General features: G+C 49.4%; 2 protein-coding genes across 3 annotated transcripts in view; one reads left to right on the top strand and one right to left on the bottom strand.

Moving 5' to 3' along the window:
* Positions 1-7,748, bottom strand: part of Vsir (V-set immunoregulatory receptor) — a 27,570-nt gene extending 19,822 nt beyond the window's left edge. Inside the window, exon 1 of one of the 2 annotated variants that reach the window (XM_008836646.2) lies at positions 7,529-7,748. In XM_008836646.2, the coding sequence (XP_008834868.1) occupies positions 7,529-7,610 (82 nt within the window). In that variant the 5' untranslated portion in view covers positions 7,611-7,748. The remainder of the gene's footprint in view (positions 1-7,528) is intronic. The other variant, XM_008836645.2, reaches the window with a different exon arrangement.
* Cdh23 (cadherin related 23) overlaps positions 1-14,627 on the top strand; it is a 426,621-nt gene that overhangs the window by 368,962 nt on the left and 43,032 nt on the right. The window lies entirely within an intron of this gene.

The following is a 14,627-nucleotide window of genomic DNA, read 5'->3' as shown; positions in this document are numbered from 1 at the left end:
CCCTCCCACATCACTCAACAATCAAGAAAATGCCCCATAGACATGGCCACAGGCCAGTCCAATAGAGGAAATCCCCCAATTGAGGCTCCCTCAACCCAGGTGTGTCAAGTTGACACTAAAGCTATCCAGCACAATAGGGTTGGTTTGTGTGAGGTTTTTTGGGGGGGGAGGGGGCTGGTAGTTTGGAGACAGGGTCTCCCCATAGCCCAGCTGGCTCGGAACTTGCTGTGTAGACCAGGCTGGCCTCAATCTCACAGATCTGCCTGCCTCTGCCTCCCAAGTGTTGGAACTAAAGACATGTGCCACCACTCTGGTATAAAAACTAGGGATTTGTAGCTGAGTGTGGTAGCACTCACTTTTGATCTCAGCACTCAGAGGCAGAGGCAGGCAGGTCTCTGTGAGATCAAAGCCTGGGATGGTCTACATAGTAAGTTCCAGACTAGCTAGGGTGAAACCTTGTCTCAAAAAACCAGTAATAATCATGATAGATAGATGATTGATAGACAGATAGATAAAAAGTCGGGATTTGATATGAAAATTCTGACTCCCAGCTTCTCTTTGAAAACCCGACAGTGACACCAAGCATCTGACTGAGCCTCTGACTTTGTCCACACCAACCTCGAGGTCTCCTAACAGGCCTGTGTGGACCAAACGTGGCTACTAAACCACGCTTGCCAGATACAGTAGGGGTGTACCTAGGGAAAGGGCCCTCTCAGACATTCCCAGGAACAGCCAAACCCCTATCCCTGCAGTCACGTGACAGCTCGGCCTGCTCCCTTTCCCCTTTGCTCTATATCTTCAGCCCAAGAAGCCAGTACTACTAGGCCCAGAGCCAGAATCAGTTCCAGCAGCTTCAGCCCCTGGGGGCTATCAGAAGGGCAGGCTCAGCAGAGGCCAGGGCTGTATGCCTGCAGTGGACAAGAGGGACAGGACAAGTGACAGGACACTAAAAAGACAGAGGCATGAATGAGATGGGCCCCACATGTGATGTGCGTGTCCCCTAAACAGAAAAGTAGGGCTGTGCTCCAGGCTGGGAACCCTCAGGGCCCAAGCAATAGTGTTTTGAACTCATGTCTGTACAAGAGCAGGGGAAAGGTCCAGCCCCAAATCAGTCCCATTTCACTCTCAGGAGGCCACAGAGAAAGTGTTCAGGGACAGCAGAAGAGGAGGCATAGCTCTGTTCCTCCACACACTGACCTCCCTCTCCCAAGGTCCCCAAAGACCTCTTCCCCTTTTAGAGGAAAAGAGAAGCTGTTTTGGGATTTGGGTTGAGCCAAGAGAGTATTCAGATTTTCAGTATTCATATCTGCTGGGCAGGTAGGTATGAATGGGCTGAAAAAAAAAAAAAAAACCATTAGGTTTATCCTGAGGGAGAACAGGAGGTCCAGAAATATGTCACCTGAGGGGACACTCCAGGCAAAGTCCACACAGGCACGCAGAGAGGCCTGTGCACACACCTGCATGCACATACACTTGAGCAGGCCATTTGCAGCCTGGCTGGAATTATAATTACTTGGCAAGAGGATGTTGCTCATTGTCATTTGCGGATCCCTTTGGCCACCTGGGTCATTGTTGGAGCTCAGGAAAGTGGGTGGGGAGGAAGGCCCCTGGCTCCAGGGAGGCCAAATTCACATCAGACAGGAAAGTACCCCAAGCCCTAGCCTAAACATGCACTAGTGCAGAGCACTGTTCTTAGAGACACCTGGCCCTACCTGTCATTGAGTAAGGCCACCCCACACCAGAAGGAGGCATGCAGTGAGCCAGGAAAACTCCAGATCTGGAGACTGTTATAACTGTGTCTTGGAGAGCAAGGCCCTGGGCAGCTCTCATTTTTCTCTGGGCCGCCTATTCCACCTTCGTTTACAAGAGTCTCTTGTCCTGAGGCCCTTCAGCTTTTCGCTCAGGTCCAATTCTTGTGTGTTAGAGTCCAGCTGAGCACTTTATCAGGATGTATTATAACCTGTTACATTGACTTTTCTTTTAAATTTTATTATATTTGGGGGGTTTCTTCTTTGGTTTGTGTTTGGAAAGGGGTTGTCTCCTTGCTTGCTTGTTTGCTGAGACAAGATCTTGCTAAACAGGCTGCTTGAAATTTACTATGTAACCCAGACTGGCCTTGAACTTGTAATCCTCGTCTATCTCTCCAGTGCTGGGATTACAGGCAGATGCCCACACACACAGCCACACCCCCATTTTTAAAGCCAAAACTGACTCAGAGAAGTACAGTGGCTTCCCTAGGGTCACACAGCCCCCTGTGGCTGAGCTGAGACCCACACCTTCCACATGTGGGGACTGCAGAAAGAAAGAATCCTCCTCCCCCACCATCCTCCAGCCAGTAGAGCTAAGAATTCATCTTTCAGCTATTCAGAGAGGGAACTGACCCCAAGCTGACCCCTACACTCTGCACAACTGGCTTACTAGGCCTCAGACCCAAACTGAAAATATTCTTTCATTCTACAAATATTTAGCAAGATCATAACATGAGTCAGACCCAAGACAGGCTGTGGAGCTGAGAGTTTCCTAACAGCTGCTTGGAACTGAGCCCTTTCTGCCTTTTCCAGCAGAGAAGCAGGGAAAGTTTCAAAGGACTTCTTGCATGGCATCCTCTTGGGCCTGTTGTCCAGACTGTTACCTCTTGCCACCATCAGGGGATGGGTGTGTGTGGGCGGAGACAGGCTCTCACATTGTATTTTCCCTCACTGGCTCTAGCTTTACCCACAGTAACCAGGGCAACACCTCAGCTTTTGGAGGTGGGTCCTGAGCTTGATTGGTCAGGCCAGGAAGTCCCCACCCAGACAGCTGAGGTTGCCCAGCTGCTAGGTTGCCAAGTAAACAGTTATTTAACTGCCTGAAGTTACTGGTCCCACACTTGAGACCCTGTCCCTGGCTTCCAGGCATGGGAACTGGTCCCACCTCCCCACAGGCCCCATTCCCCAGGATGGTCCACAGGTGCTGGCAGGGAAAGGCTAGGTTATTTGTTTCTCAAGATGCAAGGTACAGAAGGAAACAAGCAGGGCCCAATCAAAACTCTGAGGAAGTGCTCCAGGGCGAAGACTGCAGGCTGAAGCCAGCAAGTCTGGCAGAGGGCTCTTTGGGCAGAGAGGACAAAGGGCATCTCAGATGTGTTTATTGATCCCTGCCCCAGCAGGAAGTGTCCATTCACATGAACTAAGGAGGCCGGGAAGGGGAAGCAAGACTCTATGGGAGGAAGCCAGCTTCCAGCACCTTGGGAAAACTGGCCTGCATCCGGGGATGAAGCCCCAGCCAGTGGGCCTCCTGGGGAGGACCTGGGCAGCAGGCCAGGGTCATGGGTAGGGGAGGCTCCTCTAGAGGATTCTATCCAAGACTCTAGGCCTCCCTGAGGAGAACTGTGCACCATGGCCAGACACTACCAGCTCCTCAGGGCTCTCGCTGGGGAGACGTCCTAAGATCTGATTCCATCCATGCAAAGGGCTAATTTGGTGGTAGTAGCTACTTTGTGGTGGGCTTTGTCTGTGGATTTGCTTATTTAATCCCTAACCCTGTGAAATAGGCACTGTGATGAGGAAACCAAAGCACAGACCGTGTAAGGAACCTGTCTAGAGTCTCACAGGAGATTAAGTGGAGAGCCAGGATTCCCACCCAGGCCTCCAGAGCTCTGAGGTTTTCTATAGACTGGCTCCACCTCCTTCCCACAGATGGAAAGCTGACCTCACCAATGAGGGTTTTGTTTGCCTAGCAGCATTAATTACTTAGGGGTAGTTTTACTTTTGGTTTTACATTAAATATCATTGAATCATACAGAGAGACGGTTATTCCCTTTTCAGATTTCTCTCAGCCTGGATTATGTCAAAGAGAAACTTCTAAATGATGCTGTTATATTTTCAAAATGTCCTTTCAGCCACTTCCTAATGTCCATTTCTTTTTTTATTTTTAATTAATTTATTTCTACAAGAGATAGCAGCAGGTTTCACATACTGAGCCTTGCCCAACTAGCATTTAATTCCCTTATTTGGTTTGCCAGTGATGTACTTTTATGATCTTTTCTATTTATGGCTGATGATACTGGCTTTTCCACTTGTGAACGTGATAGAAAATTTCCTTTTAAAAATCTACTTACTTTAAAAAAATAAATAAATGTGTAGATTTAAAGGAAAAAGAAGTGGGTAGGTACTCGGAAGATACTACACACAAGTGATGAGCAATTAACCCAAAAAGCACCCAAGGGGAATTACCCTCCAGGGAGCAGTGGCCCACTGAGACCACATCACTCAGCTGACCATCAGGGGAAGTATACATTTGGGGCCTTGTAGTAGCCTAGGTAGGTCTGGACCCCAGGTCCCCCTGGAAGGTGGGACCCAATGACGAAAACCTTGTTCAGTGGCAAGTTCCTTACAGAATGATTGGTGAATTAGCCAGCACTGGAAGCTGTGATGGCCCCACATCTGGGGGACTTTGGAGGAAAACCTCCAGGTACCCCTGTAAGAATTTCAGACTCTTAGTCCTGAGGAGTGACTGCCCAACCCAGCATCCTTCAGATTGCAGGAATCTAGGAAATCTATTCCCAGTGGTACTTTCTGTGCCTTCCTATGTCCTGGGCATCAGCAGGGCCCTGTAGGTAGCAGATGCTCAGGAAGAAAGCCATTGGCATGGGGTCCCCAGAAGCCAGAAGATGAAATGGTGTCCCAAATGCACAAGGACCAGGCACTGTGGGAAGTTTCACTCCTCTGCTGTACACAGCATGTCTGAGCGAGGAGTGATTGCTGCCCCATGTTGGATGGAGACTTGCTTAGGGATGCTAAGAAGCTTGCCCAGGTCACAGGCAGCCAGCTTTTTGTTTTGTTCTGTTTCTGTGGGTTTTTTACATGTTTGTTTTTGAAACAGGATCTCCCTGTAGCCTCAGCTGGCCTGGTACTCACTGTGTGGACCAAGCTGGCCTCGATCTCAAAGATCAGCCTGCCTCTGACTCCCAAGTGCTGGGATTAAAGGTGTGTACCACCACACTAGGCTCCAAGTTAGGATTCAAACATAAGTCTAAGAAGCTAGAGCTAGAGGAAGGCCTGGCATGCTGATGTACCACAAGCCCTTGTTTTAGTCAGACTGGCTCTGCAGTGATTTTCTTTAAACCTAGGGTCTCAAGCTCAGTATGCCAGGTTCAGTCAGTACCAACAGGCCAGATGAGCTCTGAGGACCTTCCATTTCTACTGCTCAGGCCCAAGGTACTATACCCTGATGACAGGGAGGTAGCCCTTTTAGATTCCCATTGGATACCTTTTCCTGGACCCACATTCCCAGGAAGGCCAGACCCCAGCAGGGGAACCTCTGCCCTGCAGCCAGTCCAGCACAGTGTTCCTCTGGTATTTCTAGCCCCTGGGTATCCTGCCTCTGGGCAGGGCTCATGGATTTCCTAAGAGCTGACCACTGCTGGGTCATAGGCTTGCAGCACTGAGTTACTCAATAAGGCCTTGCAGTCTTGTTTACCATGAAAGGGAAAGTGGCCACCTCTCCCTCACCCCAGTGCACCTGTGTGAATATGATGGCCCCAGTTGGAGCTCTTGGTCAGCTATGAGGACAGGCAAAGGCAGTAATTTCATGACTTAGGAATGCTTGGAGTCTGCTGGCCTCTGGCTCCCAAGGTACCCTTCCCCCTGCCCCAGCCTTTGTCAGGCCGGGAAAGGTGTGTGTTCTGTGTATTCCAGGCTCCTAAGCTCTGACCCTTTGGGGATCCCCCCAGCTCCTCCATTTCACCCCAACCTTGCAACAGGGCAACCCAGCACCTTGGCTAGCTGATGAGTGCTCTCAGCCTCCAGACCGCCTGACCAGGCCTACTCTAGGAAAGAGGAGGAACACTCATGAGTAACTACACCTATATTACAGCCAGTGCTGAGGCCAGAGCAACCCCAGGATAGGAAGGTTCACCGACTCCTTTCCTGAAAGCTGCACGGAGTCTTAATTACCTCCCTGAACCAAGCCAAGAGGTAGTGGCCTTAGGCTCACACGTAGTTTTAAGTAGCCAAGGGCTCTGGGTATGGAGCCTCCTAGCTATGAAGGCACAGTAGAATGAGTGTTCTCAGGACTTCTCTGCTGTCTGATGCTCTGCAAGCCGGGTCCCTCTACTCTGAACTTCTAAGACTTGGTTTCCTAAATTGGAGCTGCTGAACAGAAAGCAGGCCATTCAAGTGACTGTAGGGAAGGGACCTCATGGAGTCACTTGGGGAGAGACAGGTGGCCCACAGTAAATACAGTACTGGCCTTCCTACCTACTGCCATTTCCTGCACCTGGAGGCCATTCCCTACCAGGAGCCACCTACCTGGCCTTGGTATTGGGACTGTACCATGCCCTATCTGCTCCTCCCTCACTTGGTCCCTCCCTTTGGGTGGCATACTGGGGAGCATCCAGGCCAGGACTTAGGTCACTCTGTCTACAGGGTGTGGGTGCCTTCTTATCAGAGGCCCAGGCCAGCCTCCCAGTGCTGATAAAAGACTCTGGATGGTTCTTTCTCCCCTCCCTCTTACTCTCCCCTCTCTTCAATTCTGACCTGTCCATTGGTGCCCTCTGCCAAGCCCAGCACCTCCATCCTGACACCTGTGACTCCTTCAGTGACAGGGACTTGTGCCCCTGGGCTCTCTGAGCAGAGGGAAACAGACAAGCAGTCTCAGACAAGCCCACTGCTTGACCAGTTGTCAGAGAATCCCCTCTTCCTTTGAGTTGTTCAGCTCTGGGAAGATAAGAATCAGGATCTCTGCTGTGGTTCCAAGGAACCGCTGTATTCCGGGACAAGGCACAAATTATAACCATCTGGACTCAAGAAGTGGCACCTCCCTGTGTGGGGCTTCAGTATATGAGCTGGAGAGACTGAGGCCAGAGAGGTCATCAGTTATCCAAGTCACTAGCATGTGTTTGTGGCTGAGCTGGAGTGTCCACATCTTTCCCAGTGCCCACACTGGCCTCTGAGCTGCAATCTTGCCAGATGGCAGGAACCCACTCAAATAGGACATCAGACCCTGGGAAAATGTACCAGGTAGCAGAGCTGCCCACATTTGGGAATCCCAGCAAGGCTCAGCCAGGAGTGTCAAAAAGGATAGATAGGGTACTGGCTCACAGTACCACACCCCCTAACCTTCTGAGACTCTCTGGAGCCAGCTGGGCAAGGAGATTCCAGAGGTGTCAAAAGCCAGTCACATTCACTAGAAACACAGGGCACCCTCATCCTGTCCCTCTCCTGCCTTATAGAAACTTTCAGTGCCTGATCCCCTTGGCACTCTGGGGTGGGAAGAGTCCAGCTGGCAACCCCTAGAAGGCACCCTTCCCTGTTGTTTGGGCAGCTGTCACCACATACAGATGTGCCCCAATATAGTATGTAGCCTGGGTACTTGGCAGAGAGGGGCTGCACCCTGCCGGCTGTCCCAGCAGCCTAGGAGCTAGGGTGGAGATCCCGGCAGGCTCAGGGGACTCAGGGCACCTTGATCCTGCCTTGCCCCCACCCACCCTACTCCTCGGTGCTCCCGGGGTGTGCTTCCCCAGCGCCCTGGAGCCCACGGACCTTACCTCGGGAAGCAGCAAGGAAGAGAGTGAGAAGCAGGGGCCCCCAGCGCGGGCAGCCGGCCTCCGAGACCGCAGGGACACCCATGTTGCCGTCTAGCCGAGCTTTGGCTGACACAGGGGGCTGGAACTTGGGCAAGAGCACTGGGGAGCTCCGGATCGCTGGGAGCCAGCTGGAAGAAGCCGCCTGAGAGAGTGCAGAGCCGCGGCTCAGCGGGTAGCGAGCGGGCTCCGGGCCCCGAAGCGCCCCCGAGGGGCGGTGGGCGGTACTGCATCTCCCGGGCCCCGTGGGAGGAGCTGCCGTCCTGCGCCTAGATGTGGCTTAGTGTCCAACCATGTGGCCCCTGAAAGACCTTTCTGCTGTCCTGGTGCTTTTCAGAGGTCACACAGATGGTCACACAGCCTAATGTGAATCTACATCTAAGAGCATGATGCATTTTTCTCTGGGTCTAGGGCCAGGAACTTGGCTCCTACGTGCTCCAACACCTTCAGGGCTTAGCTATGATGGATGGATGGACAGACGGACGAATGAATTCTGGCATTGGTAATGAGCTTAGAAAGTAGGAGGGAGTTTGACTCGAGTTTGTCTCATTCAGTGACAGGAAGACCCTGGTACACCTGTGCCTACACACAAACACATATGCTACAGGTGTAGAGCTACAGCAGGTCCAGGATAGCCCCACGTCAGAACACACTACGCAGCGTCCGTTATATGCCCCATGGGATCCCCTCAGCCTGCCTCCTGCAGGGCTCTGCCCAGATGTCTCCTACTGGTACCCAGATAGCCATAGACTCATTCCATTCTTTTGTTTTAATTTTTTTAATTTTTGAGAATTTCATATATGAGTATTGTCTTTGCATTATTTCCATCCCTCCCCCTCCTCCACCAACTCCTCCCATGTCCCCTACTCCCTTTCAGTTTCTTGTCCTCTTCTTTGTTATTCTTACATATACATGCAATTATACATATATTGTTATATACATAGTTACATACACATACAATTATACATATATGTGTATATATATATATATATATATATATATATAATGCACTGAATCCATTTAGTGGTGCTTGTGTGTAGCTGTGTTTTGGACTGCCCATTTGGGATTAAATAACTTTTAGGGAGCTAGCCCCTAGGGAAAACTGACTCTCCCTCCCCCAGCATCCTTTGATTGCCTGTAGCTCTTTATCTTGAGGTGGGACCCCATGACATTCCTCCATCCACCTTGACATGTCAGTTGGCTTTGTCATTATACAGGTCTCATTAGACTACTGTGCCCATTTTTGTTTTTATTTGCTTGGTTTTTGTTGTTTAATTTATGTCAGTTTTTTGTTTTGGTTTTAAGGGTTTGGAGGGTTTTTGAGACAGGGTAGTGTTGGGTGGGTTTGTTTTGGTTTTGAGTGTTTTATAGGTTTTTATTTTTTCTTTTTTTTGAGACAGGGTATTGTCATGTAGTCCAGGCTGACCTCAATATTCTCCTATCTTGGCCTCCTGCATGCTGGGATCACAAGGTGTGCACCACTGTGCCTACCCTGAAGACATTCCCATGCTCTCCTCCCTGCCCTGATGGTGCCATAGCCTTTCCTCCACAGCAGGCCTGACCTCCCTTGATGCCCCTCCAGCCTTTCTGTCCTCATCTCCTTTGGCTACCACACCAAGCCCAAGATACCAACCAGTTAGCTCTTTGCCTGAGTTCTTCTGCCCTCCCAAACCTGAGTGAGTTTGGGGGACCTCAGCCTGCCACCAATGAAGTTTTCTTTAGAAAAAGCTTTCAAGTAGCCTAGTCTAGTCTTGAACTTGCTGTGTAACCAAGGATAACCTTGAATGCCCTCCCACCTCCACTTCCTAAGTGCTTGGCATTGCAGGCATGCACTGCCATGACCAGTTTATGCAGTTGTGGGGATAAAACCCAGGGCTTCCTGAATACTAGGTTTGTAGTCTATTGACTGCGCTATATCCCCAGCCCCTTAATGATCCTTTTCCATTCCCCCTCGTATGGGGATTGAACCTAGTGCTTCACACTTGCTAGGAAAGTACCCCATAACTAAGCTATCCCACCACCACCACCACCCTTTTTTTTTTTTTTTTTGGTCTTTTGAGACAGAGTCTCCCTGTAGCCCCAGCTGTCCTTGAACTCACTATGTAGACCAGACTGGCCTTGAACTCACAGAGATCCTCCTGTCTCTGCCTCCCGAGTGCTGGGATTAAAGGCATGCGCCACCACGACTGGCATCCACCACCCCTTTTAAAATTTCTACCAAATTGCCCAGGCTAACCATGAATTTGTTATCTTCCTGCCCCAGCTTCTAAAGTACCTGGGATTTCAGGCCTATACTGCCAGACCCAGCACCCCCTGTGATTCTGAGTCCCTTACACATATGGCCTGCACATGGATAGACTGTCTACTGCATAGTCACCCGAGAGACAGACCTGGGAGGGCCTGAGCATGGGACTATCTGAGTGGAGTGGTAGAGGTGACCTGGCAGGCATGCCTGTGACAAGGACCAAGACTCACGGGAGGAGGGCACTGCTGTGCCAGCCCATCTGATGCTGCCAGAACGTTCCTGTTCCCTTAGGAATCTTGAGCTCCCAGTAGTACCTAGCAGAAAGTCAAAGGACAGTCAGAGTCAGGAATAAGAGTGGTGGACAGACTGGAGCCACGAACTGTGGGCATTATGGACAACCTGTCACAGGCTCTTAGGGGCCCCCACTCTGGCTCCTAGTTTAAGAAAGGCAACCTCAAAAGAAGGATAGTATGTCCTGTTATAAGGTGACCTAATACTGGTCCATTGTGCCTAGAGCCAACAAGCAGCCCTGGCATCAGAGCCCCAGAAGCTGCCAAGACAATCTGGGTCCCTGGGTGTAACCCTGACCTTGGGACCCCACCTGGCAAATAGCCCTTTTTGGTAGAGTATATGCTCTCTTCTACCAGGGTAGGGACCAACTCAACTGGGATAAGAGACAGTAGACCCTAGTCCCACCCCAGTTATCCTCAGCAGAGGTAAGGTGGGCCTTCCATGGTGGACCCAGGCCACCTCCCCCACCCTTCCTCTTCCTTCCCCTGGCACACCCTAGCACTGAGCATCCTGGGGTTGCATCAGGGGAAGATGCAAGCATTGCCCAAGTTGTAGGCCTGGCCCAACAGCCTCAAACCCTCTTTCCTTGATGCTGGAGGAAGGCAGGCCAGGCCAAGGGGGGCTTGATTTCCTCCTCAGTACAGAAGCCACAGGAGATCAGACCCCTTCCCCATTCATATCCAAGCCTGGTATAAAGCAAGAGGAATTCAAAGGGCAGCTCTGCTGGAGCCCCTCTTCTGGCCCCAGCAGTTTGCATGATGGTTAGGTTCATTTCTGTGGATCCATCACTTCCCTGAAGCTAGTGTTCTTATTGCCCAGTGGTGGCTGAGGGGACTTGGGGGCTCAAGCTGAGCTACTAGGTATGTGGTGGGGTGAGTACTCACAGCTCACACAGGACAATCCAGAGCACAAGGGAAGCATGGCAGCCTTCCCTGGCAATCATTGTAATACACATACAGCCCATTATAGGGAAAGGGGCAGAACCCACCTCCGCTGCAAAGGGCAGAGGAGGAAAGAAGCCATTTCTTTCTTGAGAAGAATGCTGAGGCCCTTTCCCAGACTCAGTGCTAGCCCAGCACCCCAGGGAGAAAGGCCAAGAAATGTTAGCATGATGCTGTTCCCTCTTTGCGTGTTTGTTATCTTTCTTTTACAATTTAATTAATTTGTTGGGAGTATGTGTGTGGGTGCACATGCCATGCATACATATGGATGTCAGAGAACAACTCCAGGGAGTTAGTTCTCTTTCCTCCTCCTCGGGTAGTTAGGCTTAATGATAATTAGGGGTCAAGGCAGATCTTTTAGTAACAGACAAAAGATGCCCAGAGGGGGGATGCCATGTGCTCAAGATCACACAGCTTCCTCTCAAGTCTACAGGCCAGGCCTGCTTAGGAAACGCCCAATGCCCCAGTTCCCAAGATCCAGAGCTACGATCCTAGGAGCAGTGGCAGCCTTCTTGGGTCTGGGCCCTACTATTTCACAGTAGCCACTATGGGTGGTGTGTTTATTACATTTTTTTGTTGCTGAGAGAGGCCTGGGGAGATGGCTCAGATGGTTAAAGTACTTGCTATGGAAACATAAGAACCTGAGTTCAAATTCCCAAACACCGCATAAAAACAGTAGAGCATGGGCTAGGGCTGGAAAGAGGGCTCAGCGGTTAAGAGCACTGGCTGCTTTTGCAGAGGACATGGATTCAGTTTCCAGCACCCACATGATGGCTAACAGCTATCTGTAACTGCAGTTCCAGAGGATCCAATGCCCTCCTCTGGTCTCTGCAGGCACTGCATGCACATAATCCAATTACATACACACAAGCAAAACACCCGTATACATAAAACAAAAATAAAATTTTAAGTGGGACATGGAGGTATGCACCTGTAATCCCAGCACTGGGGAAGTAGAGACAGAAGGGTCCCTGGGGCTCTCTAGCCTAATTGCTGAACTCCAGGTTCAGTAAGAGACTCTATCTCAAAAACTAAGATGAAAATTGAACTCTTGGCTTCATTGATGCCAAGCAAGCCTGCTAATAATTGAACTACAGTCCCAGCCTCATGACCCTATATTTTAAATATAAAGAAGTAAAAACTGTAAAGTATGTTTTGTATTTTTTCATTATCATAGAAATTAATCCAACTTTTGGTAATGTATTGCTAATGGTGTATTTCAATTAAGATTCAAATCTCCAGCTTCTGAAAATATGTCCAAGGTCTTAGGGTTTTTATTACTTTTGTTTTTTATTTAGGGGGTGATGCATGCACCATAGTGTGAGTATGGAGGTCAGATGACATGACAGATTCGGTTCTTTCTTTAATCCCAGGGATTAAATTCAAATCATCAGGCTTGGCAGCAAGTGCCCTCACCTGCTGAACCATCCCATCAGCCCAGTCTTAGGTTTTTAAGCACAGATTTCTATAAATCAGTCATATAATTATGGTATAAATGGTTTATGAAAATAAGCAAAGCTTTAATGATATTTTCCATTTCCTTATTTGTGCATTGAAATTGCACCAAATCCAGAATTTCAGGGTTTTTAAATGTTAAAATGGGATTTCTTTTTTTTTTTTCTGTAATGCTATACTTATTTGCATTGGGGGGTATGCATGTCAGTGTGCATGTGTAGAGGTCAGAGGACAAGTTCTGGGAGAAGATTCTCTTCTTCCACCATGTGGGTCCTAGTGATTGAACTCAAATCATCTGGTTTGGTGGTAAGTACACTTACCTGCTGAGCCATCTTGCTGTCCCCTTAAAATGTCATTTCTAGCCTTTAATCCCAGCACTTGGGAGGCAGAGGCAGGTGGATCTCTTTGAGTTCGAGGCCAGTCTGGTCTACATAGTGAGTTCCGGGCCAGCTGGGACTACAGGGAGACCCCATCTCAAGAAGACCAAAAAAAAGTTATTTCAAAGACAGAAGTTTATTGGAGCTGTTGATGTACTCATTAGTAGAGTATGTGCTTAGAATATTCAAAGCCCTGGGTTCAGTCCATGGAATGAATGAATCAATCAATCAGTGAGTGTCTTTGTTTTACTGATGAAAACATAAATAAGATAGTGAATGGTTGGGGAAGAAACTGGGCATTGACCTCTGGCCTCTACACATATGCACATGCATGCATACACACATGAATAAAAATCTGAGAGAATTTGAAGAATGATTTATTTTGGCTCACTGTTTCAAAAGGTCCTGCTCATGGATGCTTTGCTCATGTGCTTGGGCTGAGCATTGTGACTGGGGGAGCATATGATGGAGGAGGTTTCTTACCTCATGGTGGATGGAAAGCAGTGCAAGGGGAAGGGACAGGGACCAGGTATAATCTTCAAAGGCAGACCCTCCATCGTGACCCACTTTTTCCCGCTAGGCCTCATCTGTCAAAGTTTCCATCACCTCCAAAAATAGCATCCTCATCTGGGGACTAAGTGTTCAACATGTGAATCTATGGGGGCATTTCATACTGAGATGGTTTCATACGCAGATGGTTTGTTTCAACCAAGGTCCCAGTGGGAACAAATGGTACATGAGGCTTGACCAAAGAGTTTAATGGAGGAGGGACCTTAAAAATCTGTTTATTTTTATTTGCATGAGTGTTTTGCCTGCGTGTATGTAGGTGCACCACATGCATGCAGTGCCCACAGAGGCCAGAAGAGGGCATTGGAGCCCTTGGAACTGGAATTATGGATAGTTGTTAGCTACCAACCATATGGGTTCTGGGAACTGAACCTGGGTCCTCTGTAAGAGCAGCCAGTGCTCTTAACCACTGGGCTATCTCTCAAACCCCTGGAGAAAGGACTCTCTAAAGAGGGCTAGCAAGGCACCTAGAGACCAGCAGCCACAGGCAGGCATCACTGGCAGCACCAGCCATTAGGGAAAAAGAGTGTATGTTACTTGTCTCATTCCTGTGACAAAAGCAATCTAAGGAAGGAGGGATCTGTTTTGGCTCACAGTTCCTGGAATAGAGTATCATGGTGGGAAGTCATGACAGCAGGACATTGAGGTAGCTGGTCACATGATCTCCAGTCAGGAAGCAGAGACAAAGGCCACAGCTCAGCTCACTTTCTCCTTTTTATTCAGTCCAGGACCACAGCCCATGGGATGGTGCTGTCCATACGTAGAGTGGGCCTTCCAACTTCAATTAACCTAATCTAGAAACTCCCTTACAGACATGCCCATAGGTTGTCTCCTAGATGATTCTAAGTTGATGTCAATATTAACCCTCACAAAGGGGAGGACATTACTGGACCCCAGAAAGAGCTGGTGTTATGAAGGGTCCCAGCAGGAGACACACAGTCAGGACAGAACTGCTGTGAAGGGTGTAGAGGTAGAAGAAGCCTGCCCACCTCTGTCTCCTCCTCTTCCCTCTCTTCTGCCAGGGACTCCTATTGGCCAATGCTGAAAGCCAGACAGGAAGGAACAGTCTCCCAGGTGGAAGCAGGTAGAGAATAGGGGTCAAGGGATGGGGAATGCCAGCACCCAGCAAGGCTGCCTTTTCATTTTCTACTCTGCTTGTGTAGAGCCAGTCAGCTATCTGTAGTCCA

Source organism: Nannospalax galili, unplaced genomic scaffold (assembly GCF_000622305.1).
Source record: "Nannospalax galili isolate Female #2095 unplaced genomic scaffold, S.galili_v1.0 scaffold1437, whole genome shotgun sequence".
NCBI lineage: Eukaryota > Metazoa > Chordata > Mammalia > Rodentia > Spalacidae > Nannospalax > Nannospalax galili.
This window is presented reverse-complemented; position numbering and strand designations above follow the sequence as displayed.